Raw genomic sequence first — 16871 nt, forward strand, 5'->3', positions numbered from 1 at the left:
TGATTACATTTTTATTTAGAATTTTTCAATTGGGAACCTTCATGAGTAAAGTTTGTGTTTTTATTGTAGCTTTATAATTATAATGAAACTTGTTAATTTTTAAAAATTATATTCGTCATGAAGGTTTTATTTCATTTGAAATATTATAATTTCTTGTTTGGGTGTTTAAAAAATATGTTGTTTTTTTTTAAGTGTAGATTTTATTTTTCTCAAAATTTTGTTTCATTGGATTTTTGGGGACTTTTATGAGTTTGGTTTGTATTTTAATGTGCTTTTTTTATTGTACGTTTTATATTTGTGTTTATAGTGTTGTATTTTCGCAAAATGGATTTTTCAAAAAAAGTGTCTTTTATAATTTTTTTCACTATATTATATATTAACCATCTGGGATTTATTCCTTTTACCTAATGTGTGATAAGAATTGTATTTATAATTATTTCTTTTTCACACTTGTACCATGCTTATTATGATAGATTGATGTGATAAGTTAATTTTTTAATCAAATAATTTTAAATAATGAAAAGTTTCTATTGTTTTTGGTTTCTTTCATGAGTCTTGTTATTATGTGTTGGGCTTATGATGATTCTCCCCTTCATTCCCCCAGAGGTGAGCAAGAGGCCATTGAGATGATAAACTGTGAGATGGACAAACCCAACAAAGACGTCAACGACACTTCAGGTAGCGACGATGTGACATTCAGACCATACGCCGCTCTACGTTTCATGCATTTCAACGATGCGTTGACCCACTCCATCAGAGTCATCGGACATCCCGCCTGCCCCGGCGACAAACCCCTTTGACGGCATCAAGTCGGAGGACGAGGACGAGGAGAAGGCCGAGGACGAATTGGGGGTGGAGGAAGAGGAGGGCGAGGTCGACGAGGAAGAGTTGGAGGCCTTCCTGGACGCTCGGCTGGAGGAAGACGAAGACGATGAAGTCCGGGCGTCGTTCTCGTCCTCCAAGGCAGAAGAAGCTCTCGGGACGTGTAAGTTGGCACTGAGCTTGGACAGTTTATAATACAGTCCCTGACAAAAGTCTTGTCCCTTATCCATTTTGTAGAAACGATTGCTCATAAGCTGACTTTTAATTATACAATTGGTTTCAGAAATGGTTCATATGAAAACTAAGACCCTCCCAAATGATGTTGAATGTACAAAAATACATTTGTTTCACTGAAAAAAGATCTAACATTTAATGAAGACATAAAGGTCAAATTTTGGCAAGTCAAAAGTTTTGTCGCCTACAGAAAGTAGTGTGTAAATTGAACAAAAAATGTACTTCAAATACAAAAATATGTTACATAACGTAAGCGAATTAAGTAGTGGTGCTGTGAGATCCAAATTTAAGATTTTGGTTGACTTGCATGGGCTTGAAGGACTGCATCCATGCAGTTCGGCAAGGATTCATACAATTTGATGAAGTTCAGGAACATCAAAGAAAGCAGTCTTGCATGCCTCCCAGAGTTCATCAACATTCTTGGGTTTCGTCTTCCATGCTTCCTCTTTCATCCTGTTCATGTCTGGTGACTGGGCTGGCCAGTCCTGGAGGATCTCAATCTTCTTTGTCTTGAGGAACTTTGAGGTAGAGATTGAAGTATGCGATGGAGCACCATCCTGCTGCAGAATTTGTCCCTTTTTATGGTTAGGAATGTAAGAGGCAGCTAAGATTTCAGACTATTTATCTCTCAGGGAGCAGACAATTAAAAAACCGTGTGGCATTTGCCAAAGCCCACCGCCTGTCAAAAGGATGGACGCTGGAAAAGTGGCAAACGGTGGATTTTTCAGATGAATCTTCCATTGAATTACACCACAGTCGCCACAAATATTGCAGGAGACCTACTGGAGCCCGCATGGATCCGAGATTCGCTCAGAAAACAGTGAAGTTTGGTGGTTACATCATTACCAAAATCATGGTCTGGGGTTAAATCCAGTATGGGGGTGTGCGAGAGATCTGCAGGGTGGAAGGCAACATAAATTGTTGACCCATGGCACTCTCGCTGCATGCGGGCAACGTTCAAGATCACAACGTTACGCAACGTTCACTAACACCACACGTGCCACCAGTAGATCACAACGTTAAGCAATGTTCACTTAACACCACACGTGCCACCAGTACCGACCGAATCTAACAAAATGGCATGCTCAAAGTTGACCAAGAGAAGAAAAGTGGACAACGAAAATTGCCGTTTCAATGAGAAATGGAATGACAAACATGAGAAGTCGTTCTCTGATGGAGAAATATAAAAGAGTATGACTGAATGACAGCAATGTTCAAAGGAAAAGAAAAGGAGGAAATGTCAACAAAAATCAAACAAATCTTACTCTCAGATAGACCACAAGACGCACTGAAGTACTGGCTGATGATGTGGGTAAACAGCTTTGTGACCCCAAATGCCATTTCTCTCATTGAGCAGTGTTTTACAGTTAAAGTTGCTGTCAATAATTGTTATGTTTGCACCTTAATGACAGAGCTTGTCATTTATGTTGTACATGTTTGTCCAGCAGTGTTTTACAGTTACAAAATGTACTGTCAACAGTTATTGTTTGCACCTCAATGACAGATCTTGTCCATTATTAAGTGTACATGTGTAAACATTGTACTTGCATGTTTTTTTTTTGTATTTTTATTTTAAGTCAAACAAATGTTTTTTTGTTTTTTGTTTTTTTTTAATTTAATCAGAATGTACATTGTATTTTTGTTTGGTCAAAAGAAAACCACCTTCGACCTGCCTTGCACTTGACATTAATAAATGGACCCATGCTTGTATGAAAAAAATAATAGTGGACCTTCAAGATTATTATTTGAGGACCCCTGATCTAAATAATTGAAAAAATTAAAACAGAAAAAAAAAAATTTAAAAATTGAAAAAAAAAATGTGAACACAAGTTTTAATATATTGAAAAAAGAATTTCAATTTCTCCAGGAATTGCTTTTTTTTTTTTTTTTTTTTTTTTCTTAAATTGACATTATTTTTTTGTAATTGTTTTGTTTTATAAATCTCTTGTGACATCACATAGCTTCACTCTTTGGCTGCCATTGACGGCAATAGACATCCAGTTCGTTTGAACTGGGAGGACTAGCTGTGAATGCAAGTCTTTCAGTACCATTGACGGCGCTAGACATCCAATCCATTTTGACGGGGACTGACTTTCATTCGCCCCTCCCAGTCAAAATGGATTAGACGTCTCGTGCTGTCAGTGGCAGCCAATGACTTAACATAGACACTGTTCGGAGTTTCAAATGTTCAACATACATTTTTCTGCCCATGATTATACTTGCCACTGGACAAAATCAATGTTTTTTTACAAAATGGCAAGTAACAAAAATGACTTTGAATTTCTCATCTACTTGCTTCTGTTTCAGTGGTGACGCTGAAGCAGCTCCTCTTTAATCACATGATTAAGGACGAGGAGAAGAGCTCCCCACCGCTAGCTCAGACCGGCCCCTCACCCGACGGGGGCGCCGGCGCCGAATGCGATGAGGTCGCCGCCTCGGGCCAGAGCTTCCAAAAAGACGAGCCCGAAAGTCAACGCAACGGTAAAGCTTCCGTCCGGCTTACGTTCGAGAAAATTACAATCCTGATTGGGCATTACTGGTTACCGTGTAGAGGTGCAACAATTAATCGATTAATCGACAACTATTTTGATACCCAATTAATCGTTTAGGACCTTTAACTTAAAATTGTCTACATTCTAGAAATTATAACATACAGTGCATATAACTTCTCAGATATCAATATATATGGAGGTAGATTTGTGTGTTTATTATTCAGTCCAAAAAAGTCGCTTCAATTAAACAATATATTTTCAATTAAAAAAAAGTCACTTCAATAAAAAAAAAAGGGAATGCAAAAATAAATTTGAAACTCTAAAAAATGCATTTTTTTTTTTTTTTTTTTTGGATTGAATTAAAAACATTTTTGTAACAACTTCTTTGAAGTAATGGGTTTTGCATTTGGGCCACATGTTGGCTAAGGACATTTGTGTCTTTATTATTCAATCAAAAAATAAGTTGCTTTAAACAAAAAGAAATATATTTTCAGAAGAAAAATCACTTCAATCAAAAGAAAATTTCATCGAAAAATTATTTAATTTTTCCTTGAAAACGTTTTGCAATCCTTTTTGTGATTCAGCCATATTATGGGTTGGGCATTTGTGTCTAAACCAGGGGTGTCCAAACTTTTTGCAAAGGGGGCCAGATTTGGTGTGGTAAAAATGTGGGGGGCCGACCTTGGCTGATGTACTTTACGTAGAACAATATATATATAAGCATATAATAACATAATAACATATAAGCAAATTTTATCAAGCCATTCTACGTGTCACATTTGCTCTATTTTTTTTTTTTTAATTAATAATTTCAACAATCTCGCAACTAGCCTTTGTGGCGTTCTCTTTCAATTCTCGGGATCTTGCGAAATACTGCTGCTGTGAAATTAAACTAGCTTCAAGTTTCTTCAATTTCTCGCTGTGTATCTTCCCTGTAATCTTGTCGTACATATCAGCGTGTCTTGTTTGGTAATATTGCCTCACATTAAACTCTAAAAACAGTCCTTAAACACATTAAACTGTTTCTTTGCAAATGAGGCAGACAGAGTTTTTGCGTATTTTAATGAAGAAATAGTCCAATTTCCACCTATCCTTGAAGCGTCGGCCGTCGCAGTCAACTTTTTTGTTGTTGTTGTTGATTGTTGCCATTTTAGAAAATTGGAAGTCAAGGGTCACACGGGGTAATGTTGCTTGGATGGCTGCTGCCTTTTAGTGGGTAAATGAGGATCAGCATTTAAAGTGTAAGCTACTTCATATGCTGGTAGCAGTACTGCTGACCAATTTATTAAGTCTGTGTGAGGGTCAGACGTTATTGATCTTATGACAGAGGCTGGGGGCCGGATGAAATTTGACCACGGGCCGCATTTGGCCCCCAGGCCGCACTTTGGACATGTCTGGTCTAAACCATTCAATCCCAAAAAAAGTTGCTTCAATCACAAAAAATATTTTCAATCACAGAAAAAGATGATTTTAAAATTAAATTGCCCTCCTCAATTTTTTTTTCGAAAATATTTGTATTCGAAATTATTTTTTGAACTACCTCTTTTTGATTAAAGAGGAAAAAGTTTTGAAGGCACTTTTTTTTAATTGAAATTTTGACACAAATGCTCACTTCGTGCTATTGGTCAGACATGTTTGAGTGACAGGTGATTACGCCAATGGCGTAGGCCATAACAGCAGGATGAAGCAAAAATCTTGGCCACCACTCGTCGGGCCCCAGGCGTCGACTTGAGTCAAGCCAAAAAAAGCGTGTCTCAGGCGGATGACTTTGATGCGAGGCAGCGCCTCTATGATCCGAGAGCCTGCTGCTTAATTTGATTAAACACGGGAAACTTCACCCGCTGGCCTGAAGGCTGGCTATCGGGGTCACACAGGAGGTCACGGCACTCTGGTGGGACCCCGATAGCGCGCCCCCGTCCTAGTCAAAATGCAAAACAATATTACTTCGATCTGAAAAAGTTGTTTCAATTAAAAAAAATAGATCAATCAAAGAAAAAAAAGTTTTCAAATGCATTTTTTTGGAAGTAAGTAATCAAAGTAGGACATGAACAAAAATCTGCTCTTACTTTAAAAAACAACAATTCACACTTTTGCCAAATTTCGGACATCTTACTTTCTAAACTATCTTCTAAATAAGGCTGCAACAACTATTAAATTATTAAATTAAATCGAATAAAACGGTTAATAAATTAGTTGCCAATGAATTTGATAATCGATAGTTGTAAACTACAGTTAAGACAGGAAGCTGTAATAAAATAATATTTTTAAAGGAAATAATCATCCATTTGTCTTCATTGTTACTTACAACATGCCTAAAACAACTTCAAGGTAAATGGTGAAGGTAATTGAAAAAAGTGACATTTATCCAATTAATCACTTAATTAATTGTCCGATTAATCGATTATGAAAATCGTTAGTTGTAGCCCTATTACCATGGCAACAGGAAGAAAAACTAGCAATAAAAAGTGGTTTCTTACCACAGTTTAAAGGCAGAAATAAGCATTTTGGCAGTAACCAATTACCTGTATGCATAATTTGTTACCATGTGCAGTGATCCCTCGCTACTTCACGTGGATTTTTTTCAATTAAAAATTAAAGAAATAAAAACAATATTTTATTTAAAAGTGTTCAGATGTATGGATGTATATACAGTGGGGCAAATAAGTATTTAGTCAACCACTAATTGTGCAAGTCCTACTTGAAAAGATTAGAGAGGCCTGTAATTGTCAACATGGGTAAACCTCAACCATGAGAGAAAGAATGTGGAAAAAAAAACAGAAAATCACATTGTTTGGTTTTTAAAGAATTTATTTCCAAATATGAGTGGAAAATAAGTATTTGGTGACCTACAAACAAGCAAGATTTCTGGCTGTCAAAGAGGTCTAACTTCTTCTTACGAGGTCTAACGAGGCTCCACTCGTTACCTGTATTAATGGCACCTGTTTTAACTCATTATCGGTATAAAAGACACCTGTCCACAACTTCAGTCAGTCACACGCCAAACTCCACTATGGCCAAGACTAAAGAGCTGTCGAAGGACACCAGAGACAAAATTGGAGACCTGCACCAGGCTGGGAAGACTGAATCTGCAATAGGTAAAACGCTTGGTGTAAAGAAATTAACTGTGGGAGCAATTATTAGAAAATGGAAGACTTACAAGACCACTGATAATCTCCCTCGATCTGGGGCTCCACGCAAGATCTCACTCCGTGGCGTCAAAATGATAGCAAGAACGGTGAGCAAAAATCCCAAAACCACACGGGGGGACCTAGTGAACGACCTACAGAGAGCTGGGCCCACAGTAACAAAGGCTACCATCAGTAACACAATGCGCCGCCAGGGACTGAAATCCTGCACTGCCAGACGTGTCCCCCTGCTGAAGCCAGTACACGTCCAGGCCGGTCTGCGGTTCGCTAGAGAGCATTTGGATGATCCAGAAGAGGACTGGGAGAATGTGTTATGTTCAGATGAAACCAAAATAGAACTTTTTAGTAAAAACACAGGTTCTCATGTTTGGAGGAGAAATAATACTGAATTGCATCCGAAGAGCACCATACCCACTGTGAAGCATGGGGGTGGAAACAATAAGCTTTAGGCCTGTTTTTCTGCAAAGGGACCAGGACGACTCATCTGTGTAAAGGAAAGAATGAATGGGGCCATGTATCAAGAAATTTTGAGTGAAAAACTCCTTCCATCAGCAAGGGCACTGAAGATGAGACATGGCTTGGTCTTTCAGCATGACAATGATCCCAAACACACAGCCAGGGCAACAAAAGAGTGGCTTCATAAGAAGCATTTCAAGGCCCTGGAGTGGCCTAGCCAGTCTCCAGATCTCAACCCCATAGAAAATCTGTGGAGGGAGATGAAAGAATGTGTAGCCCAACGACAGCCCCAAAACATCACTGCTCCAGAGGAGATCTGCATTGAGAAATGGGCCAAAATACCAGCAACAGTGTGTAAAAAAAATGCTTGTGAAGAGTTACAGATATTTTTTTCCCCACTATGATTTGCAAATAAATTCTTTAAAAATCAAGCAATGTGATGTTCTGGTTTTTTTTCCACATTCTGTCTCTCTTGGTTGAGGTTTACCCATGTTGACAATTACAGGCCTCTCTAATATTTTCAAGAGGGAGAACTTGCACAATTAGTGGTTGACTAAATACTTTTTTGCCCCACTGTATGTAGAAATTGTTTTCTTTTATACAGTATATCTCAATTATATTTTAAATTACAATTGAAGTGTATAAAAAAAAATTAATCAAAATTTTCGCATGGCAGAAAACACTCCGGTGAAGTTCTGCTCTAAAACCCCCAATTTGGCCAAATTTATAAAATGTCCTATATGCATGTGTGATTAAATCTTTGGAAGCTTAAAGTCTCTCTTTTATGGGTGAAGAAAAATTTTGAACTCGGGGGGCATTTTTGACACCCTAAAAGTAGGACAAATTAGGTGAGTGAAAAAGACATTTTTGAGACTCAGTGGGCTTTTAAAATATTTTTTTCAATTATGATTAAAGAATGTGAATGTGAGATACTGAGAATAAAAGGCTACATATGCATAAAGGGAACATATAAATGTGAGTACATAACACTATTGTATTTAGCCTTGAAGCTTAGGACCTAGGCTTTATGATTTAAGCATCTACTGTATCTAATACATCGATATCATCCCATAATAAGCAATCCAAACGGCAGTAAGGGTTGATAAGATAATGAATAGCACGCTAGTCAGTTACCCTGCTGTTTGCGTAATTCTCGCGATAGCGTTCGACTGCTATGTTATCTTTTTGGGACTTTCCGGTAACTCTAGGTGCGAGCATGAGCGAACGTCATTAAAGACACAATGATTTTAATGAGATATTATCGCGTAGTTACCTTGTTTCTATCAAAAAACTCCATGTAGCATGTATCACCGAGTGTTAAGACACAGCTGTGAATGGCCACAGCCGGACTGTGTGGGGATTTTAACGGTAATATAACAAGGGTCGCAATGCAGAAATCGCCGACATCAAGGAGTGGTCGAGATTTTCTTTTTCAAATATTTACCCATTTAATTTTTTTTTTCTCAATTTTTCTTTTTTGGATCAATTATTTATCATCTAAAATATCGTGGGAAATGCCACAGTAACAAAAACAAATACAATCAAGCGATAGTTGTAAGGTAGATATCCGTGACCTACTTAGTTTTTTTCATTGTGACGTACTGTAATTTGTTCAAAAGTTTAAAATATGCGAGTCCCTTTCAACCCTTTAAACTAAATATTAGACATCAATTAATTATTGTAAGCTAAAAATGATAGAGATTTCAAATAATAAATAAGTAGCTATCATAATAAAAAAAAAAAGGCTAGATGTAAACAAAAGCGTTTGCGCTGTGTCTGTAAACGGGGGTCTCCAGGGTAAAACGGACAAATTAAAAATAGTTCGAGGGCTTAATGCGCCATGGAACTGCTATGGCAGCATATAGACATATTGTTCTATCAAACACAACAGTTCTTTTGGCTTACAGTAGTTTATTTTAAAGAAGGGTGCAAGAGCAGAAACTCCTTTTCAGCCTTGTCTGTGTTTTCTGGTCCAGTGCTGTTAAATCTTAATACATTGAACACACCCAAAAAATTACATTTATTTTCAATGTAAATAAGCTCCGCATTTATTTTGCGGATTTTTGCCGTGGGTGGTCATCCCCGTCCATGTTAACCACGAAAAACGAGGGATCACTGTATACCATTGAGATAGCAACATGGTTTTGTTTTTTTAATGTGAAGTACAAATTTCCTCAACGGCCGTATCGCAGGCGCCGTCGATCCGGGCGGAGGTTGCGAGGAGGCCGATGACGGCGACTTGTCTGTGGACACCGTTGACATGAGCAAGCTGCTGTCGTCGGAGAACGGCGGGCGACCCAACCTCAACAGGCGTCTCATGACGCACCTGCGCCTCCTGCAGGCCGACTTGCAGTACCTCAAGGTATGCCGTCCGGTTGCGCTTTGGAGCTTTGTGGAGTTACGTTTGAGGGATTTGCTATGAGAATTGGAAATACGTTCGCATTCGTAGCATTTAAGATAGCGGACTTTCTTTAGGAAAATTAGGCTGTTTTTTATTGTTGAAATGCGTGTTGTTTTTAAGGTAAGTGTGCAAATGTGTGTTACAGCTTTACAAATTGTCAAAAGTGAAGGAAGTAAAAAGCTTCAAAAAGCACAATTGCTTGCTTGTTTTCTAGCAAGCTGAAGAACTTCACCTTTAGTGAGGACAGAACACGCCATATTAATAAAGAAAAGTAAAAAATAACATAATGTGAGGTTCAATGAGGTACTGTTTACAAGACTTTAAAAAAAACAAAAAACAACTGGAGACAAAATGGCAGACGAGACTCCAGCGTCATGAAGTCGAAACACGTAAGTTGAGTATGTCAAAACCTAGGGGACTACCTTTACAGTGCTGCCCAAAAGTATTGGCACCCCTGCAATGCTGTCGGATAATGCTCAATTTTTCCCAGAAAATAATTGCAATTCCAAATGCTTTTGTATAGGGCTGTCAAAATTATCGCGTTAGCGGGCGGTAATTAATTTTTTAAATTAATCACGTTAAAATATTTGACGCAATTAATGCACATGCCCCTCTCAAACAGATTAAAATGACAGCACAGTGTCATGTCCACTTGTTACTTGTTTTTTTGTGTTTTGTCGCCCTCTGCTGGCGCTTGGGTGCGACTGATTTTATGGGTTTCAGCACCATGAGCTTTGTGTAATTATTGACATCAACAATAGCGAGCTACTAGTTTATTTTTTGATTGAAAATTTTATAAATTTTATTAAAACATTAAGAGGGGTTTTAAAATTTCTATAACTTGTACTAACATTTATCTTTTAAGAACCACAAGTTTTTCTATCCATGGATTGCTTTAACAGAATGTTAATGCCATCTTGTTGATTTATTGTTATAATAAACAAATACAGTACTTATGTACAGTATGTTGAATGTATATACCCGTCTTGTGTCTTATCTTTCTATTCCAACAATAATTTACAGAAAAATATGGGATATTTTATAAATGATTTGAATTGCGATTAATTACGATTAATTAATTTTTAAGCTGTGATTAACTCGATTAAAAATTTTAATCCTTTGACAAGCCCGACTTTTGTAGTAATATCTTCATTGATTTTGCTTTTGCAATAAAAAAACACAAAAGACAATGGGGGAAAAAAATGATTAACATTTTACACAAAACTCCAAAAATGGGCCAGACTAAAGTATTGGCACTAGGGGTGTGACAAAATATCGAAATGGTGATTTATCCCAAAAGGTTATCGATATGCTCCTGCAAGAATCGAGATATCGTTTTAAAAAGGTGTCAATGTCGAAAAAAAAAAAAAAAAACGAGTTGCTTCCAAAATCTTCCACCATAACAGTTAGAGCTGGGAATCTTTGGGCACCTAACGATTCGATTACGATTCAGAGGCTCCGATTCGATTATAAAACGATTATTGATGCACCCCCTCCTTTTTTTTTTTTTTTTTTTAATGTTTTGTACATTAGTTCCAAAATTGTTCAAAAATACTATTTCAGTATGAAGTTAACATATAGCAGTAAATAAAATGTACAAAAATAACAGTGAATAAAAAACTCCAGTCCCCATTCTGTATCAGCAGCCTTAAACTACATTCAATTAATTTAATGTTGTGAATCAACCGTTAAAGTTGTTAAAATTGCTCCCATTATTCCATAATTTCCCTTTTGTCTACTTTCGACATGTGAAAGTTTTAAAACTATTTTAAAGATAAATTCAAGTCAATATTTTACCGATTTAGGAGTATTTTAGATAAAAAGTTAATTAGGTTTGCTTGGAAGGTTCGCTACAACAGCCTTGCAGGGAAGTGTACTGCTTTAAGATGGCGGCCGTTTACTAACGCCCGCATCTAGCTTTTTGTAGGTGTGCTGCTACCGCTACCTAATCTATATTGAATCTAGTCCTATATAAATGATATCTACCGTAACATTATGTGGATGTACTTTGTAGCAGCTTTTCGGCAGCAGTCAGGTATGTTGTTGTGTTTTTTTATCTCGTGGCATGAGTTGAGCTAGAGCCGTGAGTTGAGCAGTGGCATTACCCGAGGGGCCGGGTAATGAGAAGCATGACGTTTAGCTACTCTCGCTTCGTTCCTCATTGACCTCGCGGCGCGCTGAGAGTGTTGTACTTCCGCTTTACTTGGCATAGTTCAATAATCGGAATTTGGATGTTTGTGAATCGTTCTCGAATCATTCACGGCCGAATCGCAAATAATCTAAGAATCGGAAATTTTGCACACCTCTAATAACAGTGTCTAAGTTAACTCTAAGACTGCATTGACGGTGCTTGACGTCCAATCCATTTAGACTGGGAACGTACATTCATTCGTTCATTTGAAACCTGAGCATTCACAGTCATTCTGTCCAATTTTCAGGGCATTTACAGGTCACTTGGTCATTTTAGGGCATTTACAGGTTGTTTCCTGTTAAATTTTAAGTCACTGCCTAATTATTTGGGTGATTCCCAGGTCACTTCCTGTTCTGTAACACAAAATAAACAGGAAGTGACCCATAAAATACCTCCAAATCAACAGGGAGTAACTGAAAATCAACAGGTAAATGACCTTAAATGGCCCAAAATGACCGCATTACCTAGCATTGGCTCCCACTAACGGCCATAGACGTTCAATCTGTTTGAAGTGGGAATGGATTGGACGTCTACTAGTAATAAACTTATTCAATTTGTGTAATTAACAGCACCTGTTACTTACCTTTGGAACATAACAGGCGGTGGCAATAACTAAATCACACTTGCAGGTGTGAGGGTTCACTCATTTTCCCCCATTCTGTCATTGTTTTACATACTATCCTCATTAAAATGTGAAAACCTATAAATGTTTGGGTGGTTTTAGTTCAAGCAGAAGCTGTTTTTTCACCTGTGTGATTTTGACAAAGATCCGATAATATTTGATGACGATTTTATGTAGAAATGTGAGAAATTCCAAAAGGTTCAGATACTCTTTCATCCCATTGTAGAACTGGTTTGTTTTGAATTGCACACTGTCCATTGCAGGAAGTGGAGCTAAAGTACAAGAAGCTACTGGAGACGCCGACCGACTCGGACAATGGTGTGTGACGGTCGCGCTTGTCTGGATTTTGCAAAATTGCCATTCGTTTCTTATTTTGTGCACTTTTCAGATGCGCTTCATTGAAGACACGCTTGTTTTTCCCGCCTTCACTGCTGCTGTCAAGCCACTGAAGTCAAGTGACTCTCCAAATCTTCTCATTTTAACACTGGACGCTCACCAACGACACAAAACAACCTCATTGATGGGACCCCGTGCTAAATGCTTCTCTAGCTTCTATATAAATCTAAAATCACAGGCCGCAAGACTGCACAACTTGTCGCTTTTTCCGCTCATTTAGAGAACATGATTTTAAAAAATTGATGTCAACCTTTAAACACTATTGTTGTTCAAATTTGTTCTTGTAAATTAACTTATGATTGTTTTTCGTGTATTCATGTCGTAGCACGCAAAAAGACGCTAATGTACTCACTTTCATTAATCTTTTAGTTTTTGTTTTTTTTAAACAATGTGGTATTTATTTTTTTGTGTTTGTGCAATGTGCATCGTCTCTTGTTCAATAAAAAGACAGCGCATATTTTTGTTGTGATATTTTTATATAGTCGATGTTTTGGGAAAATTGGCAGTGGTGGACGTAGGCGGAGTTTGTTTTTTGGGGCTGGGGGTGCACAACATGTTGAGGACCTCGAAACGCAGTGTCAGCAATAAAATTAACTTACAGGAATATTTATAATAATAAGTTGACACTAAGGGTGTCACGGTACATGTATTTGTATTGAACCGTTTCGGTACGTGGTGCTCGGTTCGGAACGGAGGCGTACAGAACGAGTTTGACGTAATGTAACCCTTACTTTTCGAGGCTGTGAGTCGATCGGGTTACAGTTTCTTTGTGCAGATTATATCAACTCCGTCTTCTCTACGATAATGAGGACCAACACGGTAGGACAGTATAACCCAGAAACGTCAACGGCGCGACAACGTGGCCGCCGTGAAAACGTAGTGAAACGCAGGCGTTAAAGTCAATCAGCCAATACACACCAGTCGCAGTGCGCCCGCGTATTAGACGCGTCCCAGAAGGGGCTCAACGCGACGCACGCGAAAAGAACGGCAGAGTTTGTTATTTGACGCGAGACGCGACCCTCCTGCGTCAATACTACTACCGGTAGCTAAGATCGGGCAGACCGGAAGTCACTCGTGTAAAAATATGGTGGATCCGGTCGATTTTCAAACTAATATGCAATTGTAACCCACTTTTTGAGTCCATCAGATCTCTTGAGTGGTAGATCGGGGCACAGTTAACTTTGTTGATTTACTGCTGTCTTCTCGGCTATAATAATAACCAACACGGCCCCGTGTTCAATACAAAACCCTCCTACCACGACAAAACTGTTATACAACATAAAATATACAAAAGAAATGAATACTACGTCACATTTGTAAAATATAAACACAAAATAAATAATAGCCCATTTAAATAAATTGAAATGAGCTAAAACACCTGTAATTAAATAAGAATAACACACACATCCTGCTTACACAATTAAATTTATTAATTTCTGTGCGGCGCTTTAACTTAAGAAAATCCACCAATTAAGCTTTTGAAAACCGTTCATAAGAAAAAAAAATTCATTCATTGAGGCATTTTATTTGTAAAATACATGTTAAAATCTTTGTCATTGAGATTGCTTTTCTCTTTAGCTCAGGACTTTTTTCTTCTTTCTTTCAGAAAGAAAGCTGACCAATACGCGGAGTCTGAAAGGCAAATTGTTGTTAGATTATCTTTAAATACCCGCTACTTTTTGAGCAGAAGTCTAGCTTTGTATAGGCTAATTTTCCTATTGTTGAAAGCACAAAGGTGTGTAATAAACAACTAGCACATTTATATATTGCATTTTGTTTTCTTACTGTATCGAAAATGAACCGAATCGTGACCTCAACACCGAGGTACGTACCGAACCGAGATTTTTGTGTACCGTTACAGCCCTAGTTGACACTGAGCGTTTTTTGTTTCCCATCATTTTTGAGGGGAATTGTAAATCAGGCTGCTTAGGCAATACTTTTCGCCAAGATAGTCATCCATTGAATATGTTACGCCCACCGGTGGCGTGCCAATGTAGTTACCCCAGTCAAAAATTGTATGCCCTGGGTGAAGCCATATGGAGGTAGATTTGTGTCTTTATTATTCAATCAAAAAAAGTTGCTTTAATCAAAATATATATTTTCAACCAAAAAAAGTCGCTTCAATAAAAAAAAAGGTGTGTTTGAATGCAAAAACAAAATTGAAACTGAAAAAAAAAAAAAACGCATGTGAAAGCTTTTTTTTTTTTTTTTGATTGAATATTGAAGCAACTTTTTTGATTCAAGTAATGTTGATTTGTGTTTGGGCCACATTTTGGCTAGGACATTTTTGTCCAATTTTTATTCAAATCTAAAAATAAGTTGCTTCAAAAAACAGATTTAAACATAAAAATCACTTCATTCAAAAAAAAAAATTCAATCATGGAAAAGGTTTTTGAATGCAAAAAAATATTTGAGATAGAAAAATTTGCATTTGAACACAAATTTTCATTGAAAAGGTTTTCTTTGAAGCAATCTTTTTTGTGTTTGGGCCATATTTTGAATCTAAATCATTTAATCCCAAAAAAAGTTGCTTCAATCAAAAAGAAATTTTTTTTTGCAAAGACAAAAAATCATTTGAAAAAAATTTTTTTTTTTTTTTTTGTTGAAAATTATATGAAGGGCAAATTACCGTCTAAGTTGCTAGTCACATGATCTGTTTGAAAAAATAATTTTGACCCATTATAAAAACATTTTTTTGTTCATTTCATTCATTTTTGTTACTGTTTTATTGCTTTCATATATATATAGACCCTACTCACCTACGTCACAAAATGACGTGTCGCTGTATCCGGCCACCATATTGTCCGTCATTTTTTAGCCCTATTCTCAATGGTTTCAATTAGTCGTGCACTTTATAGAGCAATTCATGGAAGCCCCGGTATTATCTGACGCTGTAAACTCATTGGATGCGTTGCATAAAAGGTGTTATGTGGAAAAGCTTCAGTTTATCCATTCGCCAGATCCCTATTTGATGCCTAAATCGATGTTTTTCGACCCGCTGTCTTCGCCGTCTCTGCCTGACATCTGCTACCCTGACATTTACAACTATCTTGTCCACACAAAATCAGCCTATTCTCACAAAAGTTTGAAAAACTTTAAGAGCTTGGAGGCTTATAAACACTTCGTTGCTGGTTGGGTGAAACGGGTCCTCGTCCACGAAAATTCGGCAGGAATCTATCTTGTGCTCGGGAAGGTGGGTTACGAAATTTTCAATTCAAAATCTTTTTTTCTAGCTAACATCCGCTGTCAAGTCTAATGTATTTCATGTCATTTGTCAATGGAGCTAGAGCTTTTAATGTTTATATGGTTTAGCGATAGCACTCTCACTACATACATATATAATATGTAATAAATATGAATTGCGATAGCACTACTCCAGATTGTCCCTAGTTGAATATATTTTTTGGCTTTTGACCTCAATAGTGAAATTGTAAATTAATTGTATGACAACTGTCTTATTATCCCCTTATAATTATATATTTTCAGGTAGTTCATTCACAACGTCTGAGTGTATGTTGTCGGCGATTAGCCTAGCAATGATCTTAATTGTGGTTGTCAGCCCAAAACCCTCTAAATATATATTAAGTGCATCTTACCAGATATAAAATGACTACTACATAATCTGTGGTAATCGTTTGGAGCCCAGTTTTCTCGTCGAATTGCAGCAGTCCATCTCGCTCTCCTCTCCGGGTCTCGGAATACGGTAAAACTTCAAGTCTCTCCGTCTATCTTCTCTGTTATTGCAACCGACCGCCACACACACCTTTACCATTTTGATTACTAATGTTAACGAGCAGAAAAACACGCCATAATAGGAGGAATTTACGTAGCGGTAATGCATCAACAGTGACGAGTTGACGTATAGTGGTGGAGTGTAACGAAGTAATTTTTATGTGGCTCTGTACTTTAGTGTTTTTCTCATGGAGATTTAGAGGTGCAACAATTAATCGACAACTAATAAATTACCGAAATAACCGACAACTATTTTAATAACCAATTAATCGTTTAGGACCTTTTTCACCTTAAACTTGAAATTCCTGAAATTATAACACAACATATAATTTTTCACTTGTAGTATTCTTTAGTTATGAGATGTTAAACATTATAAACA

At 37.3% G+C, this 16871-nt stretch overlaps 1 protein-coding gene across 3 annotated transcripts in view; it reads left to right on the plus strand.

The window, feature by feature from the left end:
* The window catches only part of arhgef12b (Rho guanine nucleotide exchange factor (GEF) 12b), a 72459-nt gene extending 59242 nt beyond the window's left edge, over positions 1-13217 (plus strand). For all 3 annotated transcript variants that reach the window (XM_057820486.1, XM_057820487.1, XM_057820488.1), the window contains 6 exons: positions 605-678; positions 758-985; positions 3364-3537; positions 9343-9512; positions 12628-12682; positions 12753-13217. In XM_057820486.1, coding sequence (XP_057676469.1) covers positions 605-678; positions 758-985; positions 3364-3537; positions 9343-9512; positions 12628-12682; positions 12753-12766 — 715 coding nt within the window. In that variant the 3' untranslated portion in view covers positions 12767-13217. The remainder of the gene's footprint in view (positions 1-604; positions 679-757; positions 986-3363; positions 3538-9342; positions 9513-12627; positions 12683-12752) is intronic.
* Positions 13218-16871: the final 3654 nt, after the last annotated feature.

The sequence above is a fragment of the Corythoichthys intestinalis genome, chromosome 18, assembly GCF_030265065.1.
Source record: "Corythoichthys intestinalis isolate RoL2023-P3 chromosome 18, ASM3026506v1, whole genome shotgun sequence".
In the NCBI taxonomy this organism is placed as follows: domain Eukaryota; kingdom Metazoa; phylum Chordata; class Actinopteri; order Syngnathiformes; family Syngnathidae; genus Corythoichthys; species Corythoichthys intestinalis.